General features: G+C 43.9%; 1 protein-coding gene across 2 annotated transcripts in view; it reads right to left on the bottom strand.

Moving 5' to 3' along the window:
* ncor1 (nuclear receptor corepressor 1) overlaps positions 1 to 24900 on the bottom strand; it is a 69202-nt gene that overhangs the window by 7454 nt on the left and 36848 nt on the right. The window contains exons 16-34 of one of the 2 annotated variants that reach the window (XM_071525937.1): positions 24054 to 24349; positions 20832 to 20897; positions 16811 to 16947; positions 16614 to 16707; positions 12051 to 12498; positions 11791 to 11914; positions 11024 to 11201; positions 10180 to 10347; positions 7672 to 7838; positions 6703 to 6817; positions 4558 to 4643; positions 4211 to 4379; positions 3985 to 4110; positions 3820 to 3900; positions 3468 to 3718; positions 2107 to 2428; positions 1595 to 1822; positions 1159 to 1362; positions 584 to 733 (exon numbers count right to left, since the gene is read on the bottom strand). In XM_071525937.1, the coding sequence (XP_071382038.1) occupies positions 584 to 733; positions 1159 to 1362; positions 1595 to 1822; positions 2107 to 2428; positions 3468 to 3718; positions 3820 to 3900; positions 3985 to 4110; positions 4211 to 4379; positions 4558 to 4643; positions 6703 to 6817; positions 7672 to 7838; positions 10180 to 10347; positions 11024 to 11201; positions 11791 to 11914; positions 12051 to 12498; positions 16614 to 16707; positions 16811 to 16947; positions 20832 to 20897; positions 24054 to 24349 (3410 nt within the window). The remainder of the gene's footprint in view (positions 1 to 583; positions 734 to 1158; positions 1363 to 1594; positions 1823 to 2106; positions 2429 to 3467; positions 3719 to 3819; positions 3901 to 3984; positions 4111 to 4210; positions 4380 to 4557; positions 4644 to 6702; positions 6818 to 7671; positions 7839 to 10179; positions 10348 to 11023; positions 11202 to 11790; positions 11915 to 12050; positions 12499 to 16613; positions 16708 to 16810; positions 16948 to 20831; positions 20898 to 24053; positions 24350 to 24900) is intronic. The other variant, XM_071525938.1, reaches the window with a different exon arrangement.

Genomic DNA, 24900 nt, shown 5'->3' with positions numbered 1-24900 from the left:
GGCAGACCACACAGGGTTCTACAGTGCTGCCACTTTAGTTGCTTATGTTCCTAAAAATAAATTCACATTACTTATAAAACAGGGTGGGTGCAAGTTTCATAATGTTATATTTAGGACTTTTTAAGGCCGATTAGAATGAAATATAAGATCAATTTTGCAACTGAAATGTGAAAATACAGTCATATGTTTGTGTGACAAATTTCTCACTGTAAAAAAACAAAATCCAAACATGTTTAAGACCTCAACTGAATTTAAGGTTTGCTTTAGTAAATTGTATTCATTTTCAGGGCCTGCAGACACCCTGTAAAATAAAAAAAAGCACATCTTGACATTCAAAGTTCCCTGTGCCCTGCCACAGTCGGTGGCCATTTTGTGAGAAATCTTTCCCTTCTTGTTTTTAGGTTGGGGTGAGACTGATACGCTTTGACTTGGTCTGTCTGTGGACACGCAGCACTGACCTCTCAGACCTCGGGGCAGTGCAGGGCTGCGTGCTTAAGCAGGAGGTGTGAGGGAACATGGAGATCTTGGCAAGGGAGAGAAGGGGACACGGGGTGTAGGGATGGGGAAGGCAGGGGGTCCTCACCTGGCGATATGGAGGCTGGGTTGAAAGCCCTAGGAGGGAAAGGGGGCTGAGCTCCGGGGAGGTAGGCGATGCGTTCCAAAGTGGGAGTACCTGTTCCCCCAGGGTGAGGCAACAGGATAGTTGGAGGCATCTGGGCTAGATCAATAATCCCTTTTACAGACAGAAGCAAAGGGCCAACGGTGAACAACAAGAACCGATCCATCAATTTCTGAATGTATGAACACCGTATACACATCACCTTCATCTGTTAGTGCTCCCAATTACAAATTGGTAAGTAAGCAACAGGGCTGCAAAGAGGGTGGAATAGTGGTCAACTTGTAAAAGGCAACCACTCAGCAAATGGAGGTTTGTATGACCATATCCAATTGACGAATGGAGCAGAAGCCGAATCAGTTGCAGCCCCAATGTGTAGAGCAAATCGGCAAATTTGTCTGGGTCATTTGCTTCTGGGCGTCTGGAAAAGGTAGCCACTACTTCACAAGCACACAGTCTGCACACTACAGCCCCTCCCACCCATGGCCTCTCTCTCGCCTGCTGTTGCAGGCAAGAGAGGGTCAGCTGGTGGAGGGCCGTACCTCGAGCTCCGGCTGGGTAAGGGATAGCAATGGGCTGTTCCCGTGGCGACAAGCCCCGGGCCACGTCGGGCCGTGGGATGACTTGCATCTGCTGGGAAGTGATATAATCGTTCAGGATGGTCTGCCGTGTGTTCTCCATGGTGTACAGCTGGTAGGTGTTGTGGTAGCCTGTTGGGGACGGCTGCCTGGGGAACATGTAAGCCGCTACAGAAGACAGGAAAAAAAAACAAAAAAAAAACATACCAAACATATGAACAGAAGGCTCACAGATACTGATCGCCACTACTGACGTCAATAGCTGAAAAAAGACACTGGACATGTAGTGCCTATGAATTAGAGGGCCTGAGCTGCTCTCATCAATTTACTCAGAATCAAGGCCATTATTGTTCTGTCAGTGGAAAAGGTGTAAAGGGGCGGCAGGGTTTAGGTAGTGTACCGGGATCCAGGACTCTGTGGAAGGGCAGGGCGGGGTCAAGGTGTGGGGGCAGGTGGGCTCGGTACACTTCTCCAGGGACCACAGGCCGGTGGTGGGGGTCGAAGGGGCTGTGGGAGGCTACAGGGTCGCCCCCCGACACTGGAGACTTGGCTGGGACACTGTCCCTTTGGGTGGGAGTCATGGCACTCTTCCTCTCATGTGGTACAGACTTCCCAGAGCTCATAGCTCCTTCGTAGGAGAGAAAAACAAACCAAGATTTCAAGCTAATTAGTTATTGGTTACTTAAATGATACCTCAATCTTGAAAGCATATCTATCACAGAAAGCAAAAACAGGAAAGTGCATTCACCTGTCCCCACAACAACGTGTTATTTCTAATATGGTTATTCACACAAATAAGATGACCTAAGTGTCTAATTAAATCTTGTCTAACCCTACAATCAAAATACTGTAGTACTGGATGGCTGAAAACAAGTCTACAGTTGGTGATTAAAGGGGGATTATGAAATATACCCTCTGGAGCACGTCCCAGCATGGGTGATCCTCTGGACACAGGGTTGGTGCTGTAGTTAACAGGGGTCCTGCGAGCGTTGGCATCCTCATACATGCCTGGGCTAAGCTGGGATTTGTTGGCCTCCTGGTGCGTGGAACGCAGGACAGAGGTGGTGGAGTTGACCACGGAAGTGTGACGCACACGCTCCGCCATCGCCTTGCTCTCCTCGTACTTGGCTCGCTCCATGGCCTCCAGCTGGGGCATGGTGTGGGGGAGCTTACTGGGACTGGTGATTAGGGACTTGACATTGTGCTTGATAGTAGGCTGGTTCAGAGGGTGAATCTGGTAAACAGAGAGAACGGTTAATTGTTTGCGGTGACTGACTTCATCACTGATCAGACTCTGAAAACTGAAATGATGTCATCATTGATGTTATGTATATTCGTTGATTTTGTATATTCATATTCAAAGCATTGTTTTTGTTTTGAACATGGCTGCGGCATGCCAAACTCAGAGTACATCTGAATGCCAAGAATCTCTGACCCAGAGCATCCAAAGCATGAGAATACTGCAAACAAATAATATGGTGCATCCTGGTTGCTGAAGTCAATGGGTTAGGGTTAGGTGCTACAATAGTTGGGTAGGTCTATACACTGAACTATAAGCTAAATGTAGCTAGTGATAGACATAAAGTAGTATCTTACTTGAGTATAGACACAGGCAATAATATGCTGAAATTAGGGCTGGGCGATATGGACCAAAAATCATATCTCTGTATTTTTAGGCTGAATGACGATACACGATATATATCTCGGTATTTTCTACGAAGTGGGCTACATGTTCAGTTGTAAGTAGGGCTGGGCGATATGGACAAAATCAAATATCACAATATTTTTGACCAAATACCTCAATATCGATATTGACAAAATTGTAGGGATGACTATTGGTTTGCTTTCACAAAATATTTACACAATGAGATTTTTGATAAATAATCATCAGTAATGTGGATATAATGACTAAGTGGGTAAAGGCAAAAAATAGAACAGCTAGAACAGTCACTGACATCACATTACTGTAATGCAGCCTTTAAAACCAGGAAAAGACACTTATGCCATATCACGATATTACGATATCCAAAATATAAGACGATATCTAGTCTCATATCACGATATCGATATAATATTGATATATCGCCCAGCCCTAGCTGAAATGTAGTGTGGCTATAATGATACTCTACATGAAAACTCATGTTAATTATCTTTAGTTTTTTTATTGTAAATTAGTCATTTAGATTAAGATTCATTGATATAATAATTGCCCGATTAACTGATAACAGCATATTCATTAGTTGCAGCCCAGGTAAACTCACACACTGCCTTACCTGAGATATGGAGCCGTCCATAACTCTCCTGTCTGACATGTCAGGGGTCTTGCGGCTGTCCTGGCCGGACTGGTCTTGTCGGGGGATCTCGTGAATGGAGCGGCCCATCTCTTTGATAGTATTCACTCCCTCATAGGGCTTGCCCTTGCCAATACCCCCCTCAAAAGAGCGGATAGGCGGGCTCTCTCGCTTTATCTGTTTCCCATATTTGATGCTCTCTTCATAGGCCTCCGCAGAGGTTCTGGGTGTCCCTGTAGAGAATTGGAAAAAGTATTTTAAGCTTCCCTCATTATGGTTTGATACCACTATTAACAATGAGCTATGGAAATTTGTGAGTTTTAAGATTAGCTACCTTGCATGATGGATCCAGTCATCAGCCTCTCCTTAGAATCTCCATGGAGACCTTCTCTGGGCAGGGCTCTGCTAATCAACCCTGAGAAACACACAGCTGCCGTCACACTCCTGATACAGAAAGCTTGGACCAGTACACATATATTTATAAACACACAAGCCGTACCCTCGAACGGGGCTCCCTCCCTGCCAGGGTGTCCTCTGCCCATGGGTCCCTCCATCATGTCGTAATTGCGCTTCAGCTCATGGCTTGCTCTGGGGCTGCGGGTGGCTTCCCTGGGGTTCTTGATAGCTTTGGGGAGATTCACCAACATTCATGTTCAGATATGCAAGCTTGGTAAAGACAAGACACAACAGTGGTTTGGTATTTGAATAATTACAAGAGAGCTTACCATCATAGGAAAGGATGTGGCCAATCTTGCCCTCGTAGATGACGTGAGCTTTAGCCAGCTGCTCTCCCCTGTTCTTGTCTGGGCTGCTCAGGTCCTCTGTGGCCAGCTTGGTGATTGTGCCCTTCAGGAGGTCAGCAGCAATGCTGGACTGGGGCAGGGCTGGTGTGCCCTGTTAGAGAGAGAGCAAAGACGTGAGAAGTAATGCAAAACACATATCATTCTCACATATATGACCAACGCTGTAGTGTAGTAGGCACACATTCAGCTAGTGACTGTCATTATCATCTTCAGCCATGCACACGTTCTACCATGTGTCCACCTCAAAAGTAATTTCACCCATCCATTACCTGAGTGATTGATCCTCTGAAAGCCAGACCCTCGCCCACCTTGGCTGGGTTGCCTCTACCATCCTGCATGGATGGCATTGGGACTCCTGGAGAGAGAAGGGAGCAGAGAGAGTTTGTTTATGCGTGGTTAGTGTCTATTAGTGATGTCATGCTAAAATGTTAATGTATCAAGATTTCAATTCTAAAACATACAAATGGTAAAAAAGATTATCCACTCCATGCTATGCCTCTATGACAACACCAGGGGGGACTGAAACTACAAAAAGTATATTCCTGTATACCATGTTTTGTTGTCACACAGCTTCCCTGCGCTTGCACGATAACAGCAAAACAGCATGGCTTTCCAAATGACGCATATGATTACCTTGAGCCATCTAGAGCATGATTTTCTGGTAAAAATGTATGGTACGTGCAAATAGGTTTTCCCTAGGTGAGAGAGACCAGAGGGAGATGGTGTGTGGAAACCTCAGAGGTCACATGTGAGGGAAGATGTGAGGTGTACTGAGGAAAAATGGCTTTTGATCCAACCCAACTAGACGCTCACTCCTTCTGCACCAGTGTGCCACATTCTGTCAGGTCTGGGTAAACAGCAGAGAGCCGTGCTGCAAGGATGTTTGCCATCAACCTCTCTGTTATGGTCATCTTATCCTCGACAGACTTGCACAATCTCATTTGATGCAGCAATTTATGGAAATGGGGGACAGTCAAGATTTTGCGGCAATGTAGATGAGCAATAACGGCTTCAGCAGTGATGGGAATCAGACACCAATGTGGACAATATGAGCCTTATTCGCATGGGATTATGTGAAGATATTGAGCAATTTGTGATAATCAATGAGCTTTTCAGTCATACTGATCAGCCCTTTAATGGATGGATAAGATCAAACAAACATTGTAGGAATCTGAAAATTCAGTCTTCTATTTATTGTCATTGAAGTATCTTGGCATCACAGATTAGTCTTGGCTTTTTAGAGAGTTGATGTTCATCAATATTAACCTACCTAGGATCATAAGAATAACATGAGCTGTTTTTTCCCCTAAAAGGTGTTAATGCTCCTGACATTCTGAGTGGACTTTTATAATTTTTTGAGCAGTTATTTGACTTGTTTCCAAATTATCCACTGCACCATTAAAAGAGGACATTTGCATGTGCAAACACCTTGAACCTAACTACCCAAGCCTTTCAGATAGGCTTTCTGGTACCACAAGTTTCTTATTAGCCAAAGAAGATAGTGGAGAAAATAATTAACCATGACATGTTTTGATATAAATTATTGATCAATGTACTTAAGATTAAAGTATGAGTCTTTACACGCCTTCTTAATATTAGATTTGGACCAGCGGTAGTCAGTAGGCGAGCTGTGAGGGAAGACACCTGCTCTGTGGTGGAGCATTTCACCCAGTTCACCGTTGCAAACCAGAAAATCAGCGTTGAGAGATAGAGACTTGATGGACTTAAAAAAATTGAAAAGTCCCTCAGAGGTGTCGTAAAACTAGGTAGGGTTTGTAGTTAATGTGTGTTTAAAGTTACAGACCTGCTCTTTTTCTAATGTCATGAATTTTGTTCTGTAAAAATCTGTGCACAGGCCACGTTCAACAAAAGAAAAAATTGCAAGATTTGTTCACTACTTAGATTAACAATGACCATTTTGTGGCTATATGGTTGCAGTACGCGATTAATTAGTCTTTCAGTATTTTAGTGTTCTGTTTGATTGGAAAATATGTCAAAGATTTTACTCACTATAAACCTTTGAATGAGTTTAATGAGATAGATATAAATAAAAAAAAATAAAAAAACACAATTGCATTTAATTAGTCAGATTAAATCATGTAATTACTCAATTTGAAGAACTGTCATGTAGCTCTGACACTTTGAGAGCATGTCCTGAACAAGATGCTGCTTGTAGGATGGGCTGTCTGTGGAAAGCACTTGTTCAAGGACGATATAGACAGGGACACAATCACAGTAGGGGGGGAATGTTTAGGGGAGATTTAGGACAGTCATTTATTCACTGAAGGCAGAATGGTGTCTGGCCCAACTTGGATTGAATGATGAGATTCATGCCAACCAAATGGTAGAGAGCAAGTTGGCAATAATGAGAAACAGTGAAGTAATAGATGTGTGATGACTGTTTGCTGTCCTACCAGGCTTGTTGGGATCCTGCTGCCGAGGCAGACCCAGAGATATGGAGCCCACAGAGCTCTTTGTCCCCTCTGGCCCATAGACAGCGTGGGACGGCAGGTATGTGCCAGGAGTTCCCTGAAACAGCAGGAACAAGGAGGACAGATTGCAATGGCAGGTCAGTGACTGTGCATAAACAAGAGAGTGATGTTGAAAAGGCTGGCCCTATGGTGTTACAGCAATATATTTACAAATTGTGGTATTGATGTCATCATTGATGTAATGATTCGAGTAATCGCTTATCAACAAATCAAAAAGTAAAGTCTATGTTCCACAGTCTATATACCTTTTACACTGGACTAGTTACGAGGGAAATACTTGTGTCAACTGTTATTGTGCGTTCACACTGCAAGCAACATGAACAACAAGTCACCAGAAGTCCATTAATTTCCTGTAGAGCTGAGCGACCAGGGAAACTCAGCTGATATGCAGACAGTCAACAAGCTTGTCTGCTGAAAGAAATTGGCTATGCCTGAACTGCGATCATCGGCCGTCAACAGTCAATCAGATTTCCATGCTTCCTCGTTTCCCCACCAATGTGATTTAGTTTCATAATCGTTCAAAACTTTGCAGCCACACAAGACCACTACATATGATGCAATTTGATCCTCTCCCACTGCCCACAACTGTGAATGCACAGTCAGTGAGACAGTGTAGACTCGGGTGAGTCAACCCCTGAAAATGTTCCTGGTTAAGATCAGAGTTGAGATCCAGGTCAAACTCTATTTACAAAGTTGAGACATTGGGTAATGATAACAGTGTTAAAAATTGCTGTTTTGTTTGGCGATTGGGCAAATAAAATTGGGAGTTGACAGAACTATGTCCAGAGCACCATGTCGTCAGCATACTGTAATATTCCCAGGATGTGTGTGAAGTGGGTATGGCGATGCTCCAATGGTTCCCCCTCCATCCCTGTGCCCCTGGTGTCTTACCTGGGAGATGGAGCCTCCCTGGATGAAGGAGGGCTTGTCTGTGGGCTTGGAGGTTGGAATGAGCGGAGGAGGAGAAGGAATGTTGAGAGGTCGACTGTGTCTGTTGAACGTCACCCGGACTCCATCCGACAGGCTCTGGACCAGCTGGTTGGGGGCTGGGTGGAGGACTGGTGGGAAGAGAAAAAAAAACAACAAAAATAAGACTCAGATTCCAGTGATTACTACCTTTGGACAATAGATATTGGACTAAACAGCAAAATCCATCAAAGCAAATTCCTCCCCAAAACCACTAAACACTTATCACAGGGAGGAGTAGCAGTGTCACGGCCTGCAGTTCACACAGTAAACTAAACCTTTCCTCTAAATGTCTTTTTTTCTGCCAGACACCGCAACTCCAAAACACCCAACATAAGAGTTCCATCAAGCCCTGTTTCCCATCAAAGACTGCATGATAAAATATCATGCAGCATCATTCAGACAGACTGAAGTGAACGGTGAAGCATAGAGGACCTCAGTTAATAGCCTGTCCTAAGCCTGAGGTAACCTTGGCCCACGCCTGCTGTCTGTTTTGCTGTCTCCTGGGAAAGCAGAGCAGACTGTGGGAGATGGCTAACTAAATGGATCATCACACACACACACACACACACACACACACACACACACACACACACACACACACACACACACACACACACACACACACACACACACACACACACACACACACACACACACACACACACACACACACACACACACACAGAGACAGAGACAGACCGAGAGTAACCTCCCTGCAGGAAGCACGCCTTATGCCCTGCACTCTACAAAATCAAAAATGCAAATGGCTGTGTGAGAGTTCCTCCAGCGGGCACAGACGTCATCATCCTGCTAGCTTGTACAGGGAGAGATAAGAAAACAAGCCACTCCATGACGGATTTATAAATCCCTGTTGCAGGGAGACTGTTGGTGAAACATTAACATTCATGCTGCAGCTCACCATCAGGGACAACGACTTAATGTGAAATATGTTGCCCTGTGTGACACATGAGAAAAACTGTTGCAGTCAAATTTTAGTGAAAACTGATGTCTTATTCTTAGGAAAAGTTATCCCTGCACACTGATTGGTTTGCCTACCATGGACAGGACTAAGCATTTACTGCTGTCAGAGACACAACCTGTGCTCTAATCAGACCTTTTCACCATTATTTTGTATTTCCTCGTGGGGATCTAGTTCTTTCCCTCCCAAGCTGATATTCATATTGCAAATTTTGTTACCAATTATATGTTTTATTAGTCTGACATGACCTGTTCTGAATTATGCATCGTATTATGTTTGATGCAGGTGAATGAAGTACATGACAAGCCCAGAATTTACTAGTAGCATCAAAATCAAATGCTAGTCCTTTCAGTTCTATCACTATTACTAGAACTTTTGAAAGTAAACAAAATGGTTTCATCCCCCCCATCCCTTGACTCACACTAACATCGCTACCAAATGCTAACAAAAAAAAAGACAGATGTGAAAGTTTTCAAATACCCTAACAGGGGGATAGATTAGAGGTGTGGTCAAAAAGTGCACTAGTACTTTCTAGGTGCTTGGGTGGAGGCTTGGCATAATTGAATGAAACTACGTTGACTTTAAAAACTCCACCTGTTAACACCAAACTGCTGTGGTAGCACAGAAGTGATTTAGCAACTACAATTAGAAAATCACCAAGCTACTTCCTGGTATGTGGATGTATAGCGCACCAGCGTCTAGTTAGTTGATGCTTGTTTGACTTCTACCGTACTGCCTGGTGTACGAGCGCATACTGTATTTCTCTTATGCAGGGCTCTTAAGGCTCTGCATGGCCTAAAGAGCACATACTATAATTTTCCTACACACTACGTATTGCAAAAAGTGTTGCGCACAACCAAACCAAACCAACAAATACACAGAGCCCGGCTCTTCTGATCTAATATTTCTCAAGAGACCTGCTAGAGACTTCAAAATTTCACTGGCTAAATAAAACCTGTATATGGTATAACTGTAATGTAGTATAGGCAGTAAAACATTTTGCATTCAATCCCATTCAAACAAGTTCAATATACCTAACGATAAGAGAAAACTCTAAATACTTTGTCAACCCTAGTTCAAGACAGGATTTAAAGCTCAATTCCAGTTCTCCTCTCTGCTCTACATGGCTTTAACTTCAAAGAAAGATCATCAAGCAAGCGAACATACAGATATAAAATTGGGCAATAGGCTAGAATAGATTAAAGATGCCAAAGCCAAACCATATGTCAAACTGAGATCCAACAGTGGTGCAAACTGTACTGTGTTTTAGTCCAAGCTGAATACCATTCTATTTCCAACATGGCCAAAAAAGGCACCTCCATTTTCAACACAAGAGACTCATGAGGAGTCCGGTGAGGCTAGCTAATATTAAGCAAGGAAAGGGAGGATGGTGACGGTGGAGATCGGAAAAGAGCAGGCAAGAGGGGGGAGGAGAAGATGTGTGCTGTTACCTGGAGGCACACTGTAGCGGGAGGCATTGGGGGCGTTGGGGTCGGGCTGGGGTGAGGCCTTGCTCAGCTCCCTGGGGGAGAGTCTGTAGGGAGAGCCTGGCCGACCAGACTGGGCCTCCTGGTCCAGAGCCAGCTTCATGTCATAAGGCATGTAGGGGAAGGGCTTACCTGCAGTACACAGGTATAAGGACAAAGGGAAGACATGCACTATTAAGAGAAGAACTCAATGTTGGTGCGCATTGAGCTGACCTACAACGGGTGAGAATGTACAACTAACACGCCAACTTGGGCACATCCCTGCTGAATAATATGTAACCCAAATATCTTGATGTCAAAGCTAAGTGGCCTACTGCCAGTTCACAGCACTCCTGACTGAGGTGCTAAAAGCTTTGCACAATCAAGCAGTAATGCAGTCTATCTAGTGACTTTGCCACTATGCCTTCTGAAGCTAAGTGGCTGAATTATGTCTGTCTGCCCGGAGGCATAGAGTGTCCTACTCTGACACACTCAAGCCTACACCTTCAAAAGACAACACAAAGTCCCTCTCTCCTTCCAAAACGCATTTCAAGAGGAACATCAACCAAGCCTTCGGCTCTCCATACACATCACGGGTAAAACAGGGTCACCTAACTTCTTTTTCTTGGCTCTGGCTGAACCACATTACAACAGTCCGGATCGCCCTCTAACATTTCCTTTTTTGAAACTGAACGAAAATGAATGGGACCTAAAAAATGCATTAGCTATAAATAGTCTACTGCTAGGAGCCACAGGGAAGGAGGCTGAAGGAGCGAGGAATCAGAGAAAGAGAGATGAAGACAGAAAGAGGGCTGTTTTGCTCTCTTACCCTCTCTGTCTAGTACGGTGGGGCTGCGGGTGTTGAATGGGGGTCTGCGCTCCAGGTCTCCTTGATCCTGCCTCTGCTTGTCCTCCTGGTGTGCCGACTCATGCACAGCTTTGATCTGGTGCTGGAACATGGCAAAGCCACTGATGGGCACGCCACCCGGGCCAAAAGCACCAGGCACCTAGAGGAGTTGAGGAGAGGGGGAAAAAGTCCAGATGAGTTGGAATGTGAAATACAAACGTAAACGAGATACTGACCAAACCATCTAATGAGTACAAAAGCATGGCATAGCTTGCACTGATTAAGTTTTGAATGAAAAACACACTCCAAGCATATCTTTGAACCATCCTTGTAGAAGGATAAAGGACATACTGGATGAATAACAGGTAACAAAGTCTTTGTATGTCGAAGGCTTACAGTATCTAAACCTTGGTAAATAAAATCATCCTGACTCACTGATGAGAATACACTGAATCATGTCAGCACAGCACGCAGTGCAACAGTTGGGCACATATTGTATTTAGATGGTGGCCACAAATTAACAGGTTGACAACTTAAATGCCAATAATTAATGTGACCAAGTGGTTAATGTGATCAAATGTGATCAAGTGGCTCACCATGACTGACTGATTTGGGAAATGCATGCGCATGAACTCCCTCGCTGGGAAGGTTAATCTAAATGAGAAATGCTTTCAACTTGCTGCCTGCCTCCATACCTCTCTGAATGGATGAATCTGATAAAAAATGAGTAGGTTGCTATAGTGACTAACCATGGGTGGGATGGCAGCGGCCCGCTCCTGCAGCTGCTGCATGTTGAGCTGGGCTTGCTTGGCTGAGGACACCAGCACCGTACCTGGAGGGTTGAGCAACGAAGGCTTGTCCATGGAAAACATTCTGAGGAGGCACAAAGCAAAACAGATCAGTCATACTCAATCCATGAACACTCACACCTTGTACTGTAAACACTCTGCTGACAATAATGTACAGACAACGTGACGGCATGAGCCCAGTGAATATGCAGGGACCGCACCTCTGTCTCTCAGGCTCTGCTTCCACATCCTCGTCGGCGCTGCAGGTGGCGCTGGAGTCATTATCTGAGTGGAGATCCCTCTGCCTCTCACCATGATCCACCTTTTCTCCTTTCTCCTTGACCTCGGGCTCCATCTTGACCTGAACCTCTACGGTCTTCATGTCCACATCCTGGGGTTCGGTCTTGGGGTGCACCGTGCCCATATAGGCAGGCATTCTGGCCCTTTCCTCCTGAGAGCCAGTCTCGCTCTCCGGGCTTTTCTCCTGCTTGACACGAAGTTCCCCGTATGAAGGCTCCAGGGCCTTCCCGTTGCTGGCCTGACCTCTGTCCTGGTCAGAGCACTGACCGTCTCCTGCAGCGCTGTCTGCCCTCTTGGAGTCACCAGACTTGGAGGGGTCAGCCTGGGAGGGGGAGGGGGCGCTCTCAGTGTCAGAGCTGTTGTCACCACCTGGGGAAGCACAAGAGGGGAACAAGGGGGAATAAGAACATGTCAAACAACATACAAAGATATTTGATGTTTGCAACATCAGTTACTTGCAACAAATTACAGACCTTGTTTTTTAAGGGCAGTTAGGATGAAATATAAGACTGATTTCCCAAATGAAATAAAGATGAAAATGAAAACAACTGTATCAGAACATAAATCTACATACTGGGCTGATTTCTCACTGGAAAAACAGTGTACCAAGCAACTACAACTTTTAAAACATTTTTTAACAATAATTTTTAAGGTATTTCTACTTTATTTCAAAAGTCAATTTTTAAAGGATAAGGCCGGTGTTTTTTAATGCATTGCTTACCGTCAACAAATCCTATGAAAATAACAAAATCAACAATGCGTTTGCTCTACTCCCGTTATTTTCTGACTTCCCACGTACCGTTTTTAGCCATCAACTCGGAAGTCATTGACTCCAACTGTAAGCTAAAAACCTTGAAATACAGCTCACAAAGACATAGTTTCAATGTTAAAAATCGCTAACTGTTACCACTGTTAAACCGTTGTAGTAATTACCAAATCAAATTCAAATGGGAACAAATTCTTCATTACGCCGGGGACTATTTTCGGTGCTACGGAACTACTTTCCTGAGATCGCAAAGTGTTTACAGCCGACTTATTAAGTTGTTTGAGGAAAAAGTCGGCAGGCCCGGTGCATCACGATGATGAAATATTCTACCCAGAGCAATGGCATGGCTCTTTCATGTGTTTTTAATTGTTTTTTTAATACAATGGAGTTCTATGGCTGCTGGGACATGGCTGCATTGGGCACCGGCTACATGGACGAGACTTGCTGGCAAAACAAAATCATTGCTGATTTTGTTATTTTCATAGGATTTGTTGACGGTAAGCAATGCATTAAAAAACACCAGCCTTATCCTTTAAGATTTCTAAGACTTAATATGCTCTTCTTAACAGCATTTATACCTTTTACGGTCTTGACTTTAGACAATATAATTTAAGACATTTTAAGACTTTTTCAAGACCTGCAGGCACCTTGATATACAGGGTCTAACAAAACTATCTCTTACGTGAAAATCCACAGTAAGTGCTTATAAAGCAACCTTGTTTGGATGTTGAAGAGAAATGGTTGTGTACTGGTATGTCACTGGGGTCACTATGGGGGCACTATCCATCATGGATGATTTACTGAAATAACCGTAAGACACCTCACCAAGTATAAGAAATAATTTCCAGCACCCTAGAACCACCATCTGCTTTATCTGCCCTCAGCACTGATAAGACACTCGACTCCAAGATACCATAAACTTGCCTCTTATCGTCAACAACCTCCTTATCAACAGCAGTCACTAACACGCTATACCATGGAAATCAAAATAATCAGTTTCTACTTCAAACTCAACATTTCTGAACAAACATGGGTCCCTTAATAGATGCCTTACTTGGAGGACCCCAAGTATCATGCATGTTGAATAATAAATGAATGAATTAATGAATAAACCAAAGTAAACCACTAAAAAAGAAACCACGGTCCCCGTAATATAGGCTCCAAGTAACAATCCAAAAACATCTACAGGACGGCATCTACAGTATCTCCCTATGCAACTGATTTCCTACTCTGTTCATTCTGTATACCTCGCCCACTGGACGCACCCCTGGGCGCAAAGAACTCAAACAATCCGCTGAAAGTTTGATCACAGGACCAAGTCAGGTATTAGTCTTAGATGCTGACCATCTCTGGTGGGACTGTTACTCACCCACATCTGCTTGCATTACACATTCACCAGCCGCCCCTCGCTGCCCTTTCTTTTATTTGGATGAGATTTCATTTCCTGCTTGCCCTCCATTACATACAAAGGCATTTCATTTCAGGGAGTTATTTTTTCTGATAGGCAAAGAATTTATGCCTGCTCATTTCCTCTCAAATGTTGGTGAGAGTTGTGGTGCTTTACCATGATGAAACACTTCATAATCCACATCTCTCCTTTCCACACTTCCTCAGTTTATCCATTGTTACAGTTTTGTATAATAAACCTCTTTGGCACATCTGGTCAGTTGCTCCTGTATCTGCTCTACTACAAATCTCTGATTATTTGAGGATGTTGCTTTATTCCATTAAGGTTTGCTTGTGCCAAGACCAAGACCTCCAAGATACTAAATGACATCTTCCAAGATAAAAAACTAATCATTCTTTCCTTCTCTATTTTCATTGTAAGTATCTCAAAAAACAAGAATGTAGACATTAAATTGGACATCAGCCAATCTGCAATCTTAAAGTTATAAAAAACATTACTTCAGTTCCTGAAAATAATATCTCTGTGCGATAGAAACAACATATTAAAAAACCCTTCCTGCCTCCGTTGGGTGGCATATTGTCTGACACTGCAGTTGTTGCCATGGAGATCATGGTCTAGATATGCATGTCTTTGCAGACAATTTGCAGCTGCATATTTTAAACTGTAGCAAACCAAAATCATAGAAGCAGCATTAGTAAACTTACAAATAGCAAACATCACAATGTCTGTCAGTATACTGCAATACTGCTGTAATGCCCCCTCTGGTATTCTTAGGTCTAGTATATGATGTGACAATCTGCAGGCTGTGGATCACCAAGGCCTCTTACGAACAGTTTGGGTTTCCATGAGACAAAGAGAAAGTCAAATAAACATGGCAAAAAAACCTTGTGACTCCTGCTGTCGCCACTGCTATCTTGTGAGCTGGAGGCCACTTAAATCATATAAGACTGTGCTAGGACTGTCGGTTTTCAACAAAGAGGACAAATGAAACCCCTTTGTTTGTTTAAAAAAAGAACCCCCCCCCCCCTAAAAATTAATTTAACAAAACTCACATGCTATTGGCTGATCTGACAAACTCCAACTAAAAAGTGGCTGTTACTTTATGAGGTGGTCCCACTTCCAAACTATACTGCAACTTAAAAATCAACAGTTTCAAAGCATCTTGCAACTCTTGCAAGCAAATATGAAAAAAAAAGAAATGCTGCAAAAATATTTATATGCTGATTTCCAAAGTTGTGTCAAATTAAACTGAAACAAAGTGTTACATTAGCATATATCAGCACTGAAAATGAAACCATGCATCACATTAGTTGATTTTTATTTTTTCTGACTTTATCATAGTCAAAGAATTAGTGTTAAAATACTAAATTGCACTGATAAACTGATTGTCCAAGTGGGTCTGAGGTTGTGTCCAAGAGAAGGCAGAAAAAAAAAAAAACCACAAACAAGAATCTGACTTTCCATCAAATTCTCCTCTGTCAGGAGATTCAAGCAAGCAAGCTAGCAAGCATGAAAGAAAGAGAGATGAGAAATAAGAAAGAAAGATGGCCAAAGGTAGATTAGGGAACTGCTGCAGACATTAGTGACTGGAACGAAATGGAAACTAATCTGGCCACACACTTAATGACCTATTCCCATGCATGGCACGGCATTTAATTTTTTTTTTTTTACAGTAGGCTGCTTTTAGCACATAATGCCAGCAAAGATAAGGGTATTTTCAGGACTTTTGGAGTGGAGGGGGGAAACAGACATGGGAGGCCTGCCGGATCAAACAAGTGGACCAGCACTCTGTGTTCCAAGCAGCAAGCTTTCTTGAGTCTTCAAAGCCATGGGACTGTTACGCAACAGGCGCCGCAGTTGTCGGAATTAGTTCATATCTTTTATCTCTTCCTTCCCGCCCCTTTTTCATTTGATCCTTTTTTTCCTCTCATTAAAACTACAGACAGTAGCGAAAAAACACTCAGGCTTTGCCATCAACTCCAATGAAATCCTCATATGACAATTCAGAGGGTGTTTTGGACAACAGCAACCCAGCTTTGCACCATACTTATCACTTCATTCTTTCTCTCCTTGCCCTCTTTACTTTCTATTAGTCACTCGCTCCTGTCAGGCATGAAGCTTTATGAGCAAAGTGCAAAAAGTGGATACAAAAATATTCAGACATCCCTCATCCAGGTTGCCCCATGACTCGCACCTCACATGAACAGGAGGAAAAGTCCAAAACGAATCAAGTGTGTTTGTGCATGTGTGTGTGTGTGTGTGTGTGTGTTTGGGAATGTGCACATGCTTTGTCTCCTCCATCTCTCTGACCTTCACTGTCATCTGGGTTGTCCTCCTCATCATCAGGTGATGCTGTGGCTAGACCTTCACCTTGAGACCTATCAGCACGAGCCCGCCGTGTGTCCTGGGAAAGAGAAATACACCACATTAGCATCCTGAATTTAATAGATTACAATAGTCCCACGGCTGACAGTGACAGAAAGCAAATGAAAGCAAATATGCTGTACCTGCTTATGCTGCTGGAGCAGGTTGTCCAGGTTGTGTCGTCTCTTGTAGTTGAAATAGAAGTTCTTGCACTGCGCCTCGCTTTTAGTGCCCACCATTTTGGCAATGGCTGTCCAGTTACGTCCATGCTCAACTAGCCCTAGCACAGGACAGAGACAATTCAGCATGGAAAGCTCAGCAGCCTCTCAAGGCTTTAAAGAACACAGCTGAATATGGCCGCAATCACTTGTCATGTACAATATAAAAGCTGAAGCTATATTACACAAAGAAACTAATTGTATGTATTTAAATAGGACTCTTCTGCAGGCTTGTTAAAGGAACAGCATAGTGATTTAGCCTTGTCCTCCAAGCCGGTGTTGACCCTGACAGACTTTGACACTCTGTACTAGAGTTTCATGGTGTATCAGTAGTAGTATAAAATTGCTGAACTTTCTCTCAACTGGTTCTTAATGGCATCAGTTTAGGATGAAAAGCAGCTTGGGTATTCTTATTGAAGTAAAACTTTTGGTATTACTGCAAAATTACACTATACCCCAGGGGTCCCTGTTGCTATGGTTTGCTGATGATCTGCCCCATCCTGACCAACACTAAGCTCACAATCAGCTTTGTCTCAATAAACGTTTAAGCTACGCTGCCAAGCTGCAGCGAATTGGAAGCCGGCCAATTACCTTTGACATTAGGGTGTCTCCTCTCTAAATCCCATAACCCTCGTGACCTTCCCCCCCTCCCCTCCCTGCCTTGCTTACCTCACTCTGCCCTACTGAGATGAGGGATACTGGCATTTTGACAAATCACCATAGAGCTGAGCACAAAGCCCCATTACTGCTCCAGCTAAATGAATGAGGGCATTAGGACTGTTCCGACTCATGTCTTGTCTGGAGTCACTTAAAATCAAAGACAAACCGAGGAAGTCAGGCTGGATGATCGCGTTTGTTTCAGGAGGATGTGATATAGCTGCCTAAAGACGGCACTTACAGAAAAGCCCTAGCAGTGCACACTAGCTAAGCCATATGGATATTCAGATCTCTGTGTAGCCTCATTCATTTTGACCAGTATGGCACATTACATTTCTATCCTTTGTCCATCTCGCAGCCGTAAATAATCCATAAACACTCTTACACATAACTAACTCTGTCAGCAGTACCCTGAAGAGCACTTACATTGTTTAAGTTGTGTTCACGAATGTTTCCCATTTTTGCCTCACTGAACCCATCATGTGGCCAGCTGCGCCACACACTGAGAAAAGTCAACACGAGACGTTCCTCACATGTTGTTGCATCAGAAACTTCCCTCACATGTCTTACTCAAGTCCTGCAGCTAACATGTCAGAGATGAAAAAATGGAGTAGCCTAGTTCCTTGGGGGGGGGGGGGCTCTCTAAAAGCATCCGGGACGCAAACCAGATGTACAGTTTCACAAAACTCACAGTTCACTAGGAATTTCAGTTTTGCAGCTGCATTTCAGTTTGCATTTGGTATGACAGAAGATAATATAGATAATATGGCACAGTCACACCAAACCCAGGGTGGGAAATTAATGTTTATGTGGTTTTCCTCCCTAATAGAGTACATTTTTAATATACTATACTACTTTAATATAATTAAAACCCCAATGGCATTTCTGTCAACTGAACTGAATAATCTTGTTTCTACTATATTGTATAAAATTACGATCTGCCTTAACAAAATATAATGTGGACTGGTCATGAAAAATAGTAAAACTTGCATTTGTTTTTGAGGCCATGGTTTTGTAGACATTTGACATGGCATAACAAATATATGTATCATGGCAAACTCATTCAGAGTGTGGTAGAGATTTTTCCAGGGAGATTTTTAGCATCCTTCAAGTAATTTTTGGACATTTTTTTGTGCTTTCCTGGGAATCGAAAAGAACAAGAATTTGCATTCAATCAATGAGAAGTCACTTTGAATCAATCAATTACATTATTCTAGCAATGGAACTCAATACACAGCGACTCAATAATTGTAGTGCGCTGGCCTTTTCTGAATTCCCTGAACTGTGCAGTTCAAAGACTGAGTTCCCACCGCATCTCATGAGAACCATTTTGGAAACGTTGAACAGCATGGCCTTTACTGTTTAATATATATTAGTATTCTACATGATTGTTAGAAGGTCACAATGTTACAGTGTCTTACAGGCAAGTGTAGACGGAACCATCTCGTAAAAATGCATGCATCATGATTTAAATTTAAATGGGTTGTTGCTCATGACATGCTTCTGTTAGACTGCTAACAGAGGTTTTCACAGCTGCCTTGTTCAGTGCTGTTGAATCAGAGTATAGAGAGCATACTTTAGTGTGTTAAGACACCCTAAATAAAAAGATATGGATGTGTCAATGGGATTATTTCCAAGCAGAGACTCTATTTCTTCCTGTGGGTGTCAGGTGATTGACAGTGAGCAGAGTGACTGATCTGAAAACACTCAGTTTGGGAACAATGAAACAATGAAACAGAAACTTTGACAAAACCACATTAAGGCTTCATGTATACTGTGATGGATTATCTCGCTCTGGCAATTTTGGCAAAGTCAGTGGAAGTTGTTTTTCATACAGTTCAAGAATGAATGGCAGCAAATGGCTTCCTCTGAAGGGAGGAAAACGAGCCCTTATATCCCCAACTATGCTGACTGTGTGCAGACAGCAGCAGGAATAACGTAAAGGAGAGGGGCAACCTAGACAACTGGCACAAATGAAAAGAAAAAAACACCAGGATTATCCATCTGTCCTATATCCTGGATATGACATGATTCTGTTTGTTCACACATCTGCTTGGCTTATATATAAGTATGGCTTATTTGTCAGTGAACAATGGGAAACAACTGACTAACTGACAACCAATGGAAAAACTGCAAACTTCTGGTTCAGACCAGTCCAATTAAAGTACAAGTGTGAAATGGCATGAGCCACAATACATGAGAACTGTTCTTTTTTCTCCCCCCACATAGCTCATGTTCACTCCTTTACCCTCAGGGAAAACTTCTGATTTGAGAACAAGGCCTGGGATCTATTAGCCTCATTTAAACACCCAGGCTTATGCAGATTAAAAGTTTACAACTTTGACTCGTAGAGGGGCACTGTGTTAACTGTGCACGATACACACATGACCAGCCATAGCATAGCTGATAATGATTTATAAACCTGCTTTATCATATGACTAGTAGAGCTGGCGCGGGTCTCTTTTAGGTACACTAATCTACAGAGACATCTCTAGCATACAGGTCTGAATGCCTGAGGAGATCATAGCAGCAATGTCTTCTGGTAAATGGGGGAGCAAATCTCCCAAACCCACCCAAGAGTCTTAATTAATCCACATTAATCCCTTTATTTACTCTCCCCCAGTCCCTTGGTCTTAGTCCTCAAGAGCCTCTAGGTAAGAGCCTAGACCAACAAAGCTGAGCGAAGGGGGGTTCGGGGTGGTGGTGGGGCTGGGGTGGGTTGGGGGTCGGGGGGGGGGGGGGTCATCTGCCATGCCCACACTTGCATGGCAGATGACCTGACTAGTGGCTGCAGTGGTGCAGTCTAAGACCAGGCACAGCATGCAATAAACATTTTGAAGAATTTAAAAGACTAAAGTAACTTCAAAAATTGTAGAGGGTCTGACAAAGTGTTTGAATGTGAATAATAGATAGTGATCTCTGGAGAAAGCCGCAACTGTCACGCTCTGCTGCTTCATGGATGGCCTTAATAGATCACTTCTGAGAAGCAAGCGGAGCAGTACAGCTACAACAAAAAGAAAAAAAAAACTCCCTGAAGCCCTTTATCGTTCCCTGAAAGCCTCCAGTAGAGCACTGCCCAAGTTTCTGTATGTGTGAATGCATGTGCAATGCATTCGCATGTATGTAACAGGCAGGGCAAGGCAAGATCGGACAACCGGAGGGGGAAAGGGAAAGAGAGAGGAAGGAAAAAAACAGGGAAAGATCATAAAATGCGGAGGAGCCACAGCAAGAGAGGAAAAGAGCAACACACACACACACAGCGAGAGAGAAAAATGAATTGAAACGCTACCTTTTTTGGCAACCTCCATCTCCTCCTCGGTCCAGCGAGAAGTTTCTCCGGTTTCAATAGTGCCAGCTAAATCACAGAGAGAAAAGAAACAGCCCCATCAGTGCTGACGGACAGAAAGGGAGAAAGGGTGAGAGAGATACAGACGGAGAGAGCGACAGTCCTCTCCTCGGCCGCCTCCTTCTCATGGCCACTAATCTAATAATCTGTTTACATTCAGGGGCTGCTGAGACCTGCTGCCTCACTCACTCTCTCTCTCTAGCTCTCTCTCCTCCCTTTCTCTCACGCTCTCTCATTCTCCGTCTCTCTCTCTCTCTCTCCCTCCCCACAGCCCAGAACAAGCCCTCCCCCTCTCTAATCCACAGGGGGAGGGCCTTGGTCAGCTGATCTAGCGCCAGACAGTGGAGGAGTGGAGAGCCGTGCCTCCCTCTTTGGGAAATGGCCTTGGATGGAGACAAACAGACAGATAGAACAGCCAGCCCAACACCCTCCCACCGCTTCTACTGTCACACTGCCCCATCTCACTCACATACACACACACACACACACACACACACATTCTCCACCTCCTTGCTTCGGCTTGGCCACACAGCCCCACACCCCCCACAAAATTCACAGAACAGAAGTGCACGGTTAGCTTGAAGAGGGCTAAGTGAACCCTGGCCTACTCTCCTCCATGGCACCCATTCAGATTGTGTAAACATTTGGACAAATATAGCAGCAGATGAACCCTTGACATTAACAGGAGGCTTGCCCCCCACCCGCCTCGAAGATGAGGAGATCAATTCTCACTGTTTAGACGGCTCCTACCGAAGGTCTACCGGCCATACAGTCTGTTACTCCCAGTCAAACAAATGTCTGCTGAACTGGGCTGCCCTCTCCCGTGGCAAAACTCACATGTTCTCCCCATGACAGTTTAGCCCCCGCTGAGGTGGTCATTAATCTCACGTAGCCCTTTGAAGAGTTGGAGCTATGAAAAAAGGAGGGGTGTCTATCTACAATGCAAAACCTCACCTCACAAGAAGAGAAACACCCCTCCCCCGCCCCATGACTTGAAACGAGATCAAGCCACCACCGTTTGCCCCCACTGAATCAGCAGCAGCCTGAGCCTGCCTGGCACCACTTCAACTGGGCAAGAGTGACAGATAGCTACCCTTTAGCGCCTAGCACACTTCTGAGAAGCAACCGAGCAGGGGTTACTAGAGAGCAAGCACACACACACATAAAATCCACAATGTAGTCGCTCAGGGAGATTGCACCTGACACAGTCCTAGGTAAATCCCTGATACACCCAGAATGTGGCCAGAGAGGTCAGAGGGTTGAGGGATTGCAAGGACACACTGCAGAGGGTTAATTAATCACATTAGGGCGCAGACCTTACATAACTCAACAGACAGAGAAGGGAGCAGGTGGCGGAGGAGCACAGAACGCTTACAAAACACAGTGAATTAACTATAGAGATTAACGCCAAGACGAGCTTAACACAGAGGACTTGGAGAATACCTGAAACCCTGAGCTGCCACTGAGAAAGCAACAAAGACATCAAAGGGAAGAAGAGCTCTTGTATGTGACTGAGAACCATGACAACAGCTCTACCGGAGGCAGCACATTGCCATGGTGATGGACAGAGCAGACAGACCTGCAGTGGATGACAGGGCCTGTCTGACTCTCGGCAGAGAGTCAATGAGTACCTGAACCTGTTGAACCAACTGCACCCACTTCCCAGCAAATAAGGGCTTGAACATCTACAGATTTTTAAGGAGGGAAAAAAAATCTCAAGAGTTTTATTTTGAATGGTCTCTAAGCCTTGTTCAGCCACTTCTGTTGAGGTGCACTGTTCTCCGGCCGTGAGCTCTACAACATCCACACTCGCATATAAAATACCTCTGTGCTATTCCAGGGAAAATATATAAATAGGGCATAAGTGGTGTATAAAACAACTTGTTTCAGGTTATAACGCGTAAGATCTCAGCACAACTGGGACCATTCTTTGATCCCATGCATGATGCAGCATCCCCTTCAGGCCAATCAGTGACAAAACTTAATTTCTGGATCAATGAGAGAAAAAATGAATAATCAAAGTTCTTTCCTTTGATAAGAAATCATAACATGATATCTAAAAAGCTCAAAATAAATGTGCTGTCATAGAATGGACCCAACTCTGGGCAGCTGATGGTAACTGTTAAAGGTAAAGTAAAATACTGACGACAACCCTGTATAGGTTATTGCTATTGCTGCTATCACTAATGTAGTTGAAGTTATTGCATCATGGAAGGCAGAATACAATGTTACCCGTTGTTACAAAAAGCATGGATTAAGCGTGTGCACTAAACTCCAGTCTGTTCAGGTGAGTCCAACATAATGTTACATCCAAATAAATTAAAAAACTGACATAGCCATCTAAGGAAATGCAATGCTTGGTACCTAACCAAAAACACAATAAATGCATTGCTGCATTTTTTAATCATTAACAATGATTAACAATTCACCCTCAGATACTCTATCCCAGGAGTTATTTTATTTTATGATAAGTGTTTTTTGGTGAACCTAGTTTCCACTCAACCTGCCTCGTCTACCTACTTCAGATATGGATTTCCTACATTTCCCAGAATGCCTTTCGACAACCCTAAGAGAAGGTCCATTAACCTTTTGCTTCAATCAGAGGTGGGTGTATGGGCATATGAATACAGTTAGCTAGCCAACTAATTCGAGAACATTGAGGTGTGTCTATGGCTGCGGCCACACCGCTCACTCAAAACACTTGTGTCTTGTGGCTGCACCGCATTATGATCTACTGAGGTTACAGTCGATGGAGAAACTGGTATCTATTCCTTTTCTGGAAGAGGCCTTTCTCCCTGCATGACTGTTGAATGTCGGTGCAAAATGGTGACTCTAGAAAGAAGCCGTTGCTCTGTGATTCTGACACCAAAACCTGACGTTTACCGTTGGGGTTTTGGACAGCTGAAATTTTTCAAACTCCATTCTAGCTGTGTTGGAAATTCCAATGTGACGTCACATGGTCTATGTTGGCCAGTTACCCGTGGGATTAGGAAAAATACGCCAACAAACAATAAAATGAGCTGAAAATGCTGGATCTTAATGGCAAGATGTGTCACTCGCCAAAGATTTGGCGTAATTGGTCCAGTGGTGTCTGAGATACTGTGTGTGATGCTTTGTTTGCGTAGGGACAAAGAGTACAGAGGCACAATAGGTGTGGTGGTTTACCTTTATTAGCATCCATGGCAGCTACTGGGGTCTGGGGTTTTGTAGCCTCCTTCATGGCCTTCTGGGCTGGATCAGCTTTAGGGAGCTGTGGAGGCTCCGCCAAGGCGGGCTCAGGGGCAGGGGGAGGTGCTTCCTCGGCCACCACAGATGCAGCTTCGTTGGCCATGGAGCGCGTGGTGATCCTTCCCTTGCGGCGGCCCTGGCTGTTGGCAGTCTTCCTGCCACGCGGCGTGTTTTGCTCCTTTCCGTCCTCGTCCTCCCCAACGTCACACTTGTCTTTGTCCTTGCCAATGTCCCTGTGGTTTGGGAAGGGAAAGCACAGCTTTAACCTTGCACATCTAAATGATGAAGATCGGTGGTACAGCAAAAATCCATTCCCTTTTGATTCAGCAATAACAGTATTTCATAATCTGTTTTTCCTGCATGACTGAACACATCATACAAGTAGTTTAGAGTTGGCCCACGCAAGACTTAAATCTATTTACGTTAGCAGGTTTGCTTTACCAGTATATGCATTTGTCATTTGATGGATGGACATGAGTCAAGACTAGCTGCCCACAGAGTCAACTGGGTAAACAAGTGGGTGGTCATCTATCTAATGTCTGCTAGCCCTGAGGCAAAATAGACACTGTGGTCCTCTCCCAGCTCTGCTCATGAGCATCCATCACCCCAGCAGGTCATGGGGTGGCGAAACCTCCCATCACTCTCCACCATTTCTACTTTCCATTTAGCATTTTATGAAAGGGAAAATCCAGCCTAAAAAGAATTCACTTTTATTTATCCTATGATGATGATGAATAATAGACAACTCAAAAGCAATATCTTAAAGCCAAGACTAATCTAGTCT

Source organism: Centroberyx affinis, unplaced genomic scaffold, assembly GCF_046629955.1.
Source record: "Centroberyx affinis isolate AG114_WGS23_722 - 3 ecotype Tasmania unplaced genomic scaffold, CSIRO-AGI_Caff_v1 ptg001368l_1, whole genome shotgun sequence".
NCBI lineage: Eukaryota > Metazoa > Chordata > Actinopteri > Beryciformes > Berycidae > Centroberyx > Centroberyx affinis.
The sequence above is the reverse complement of the archived record's forward strand: the minus strand, read 5'-3'. Positions and strand labels throughout refer to the sequence as shown.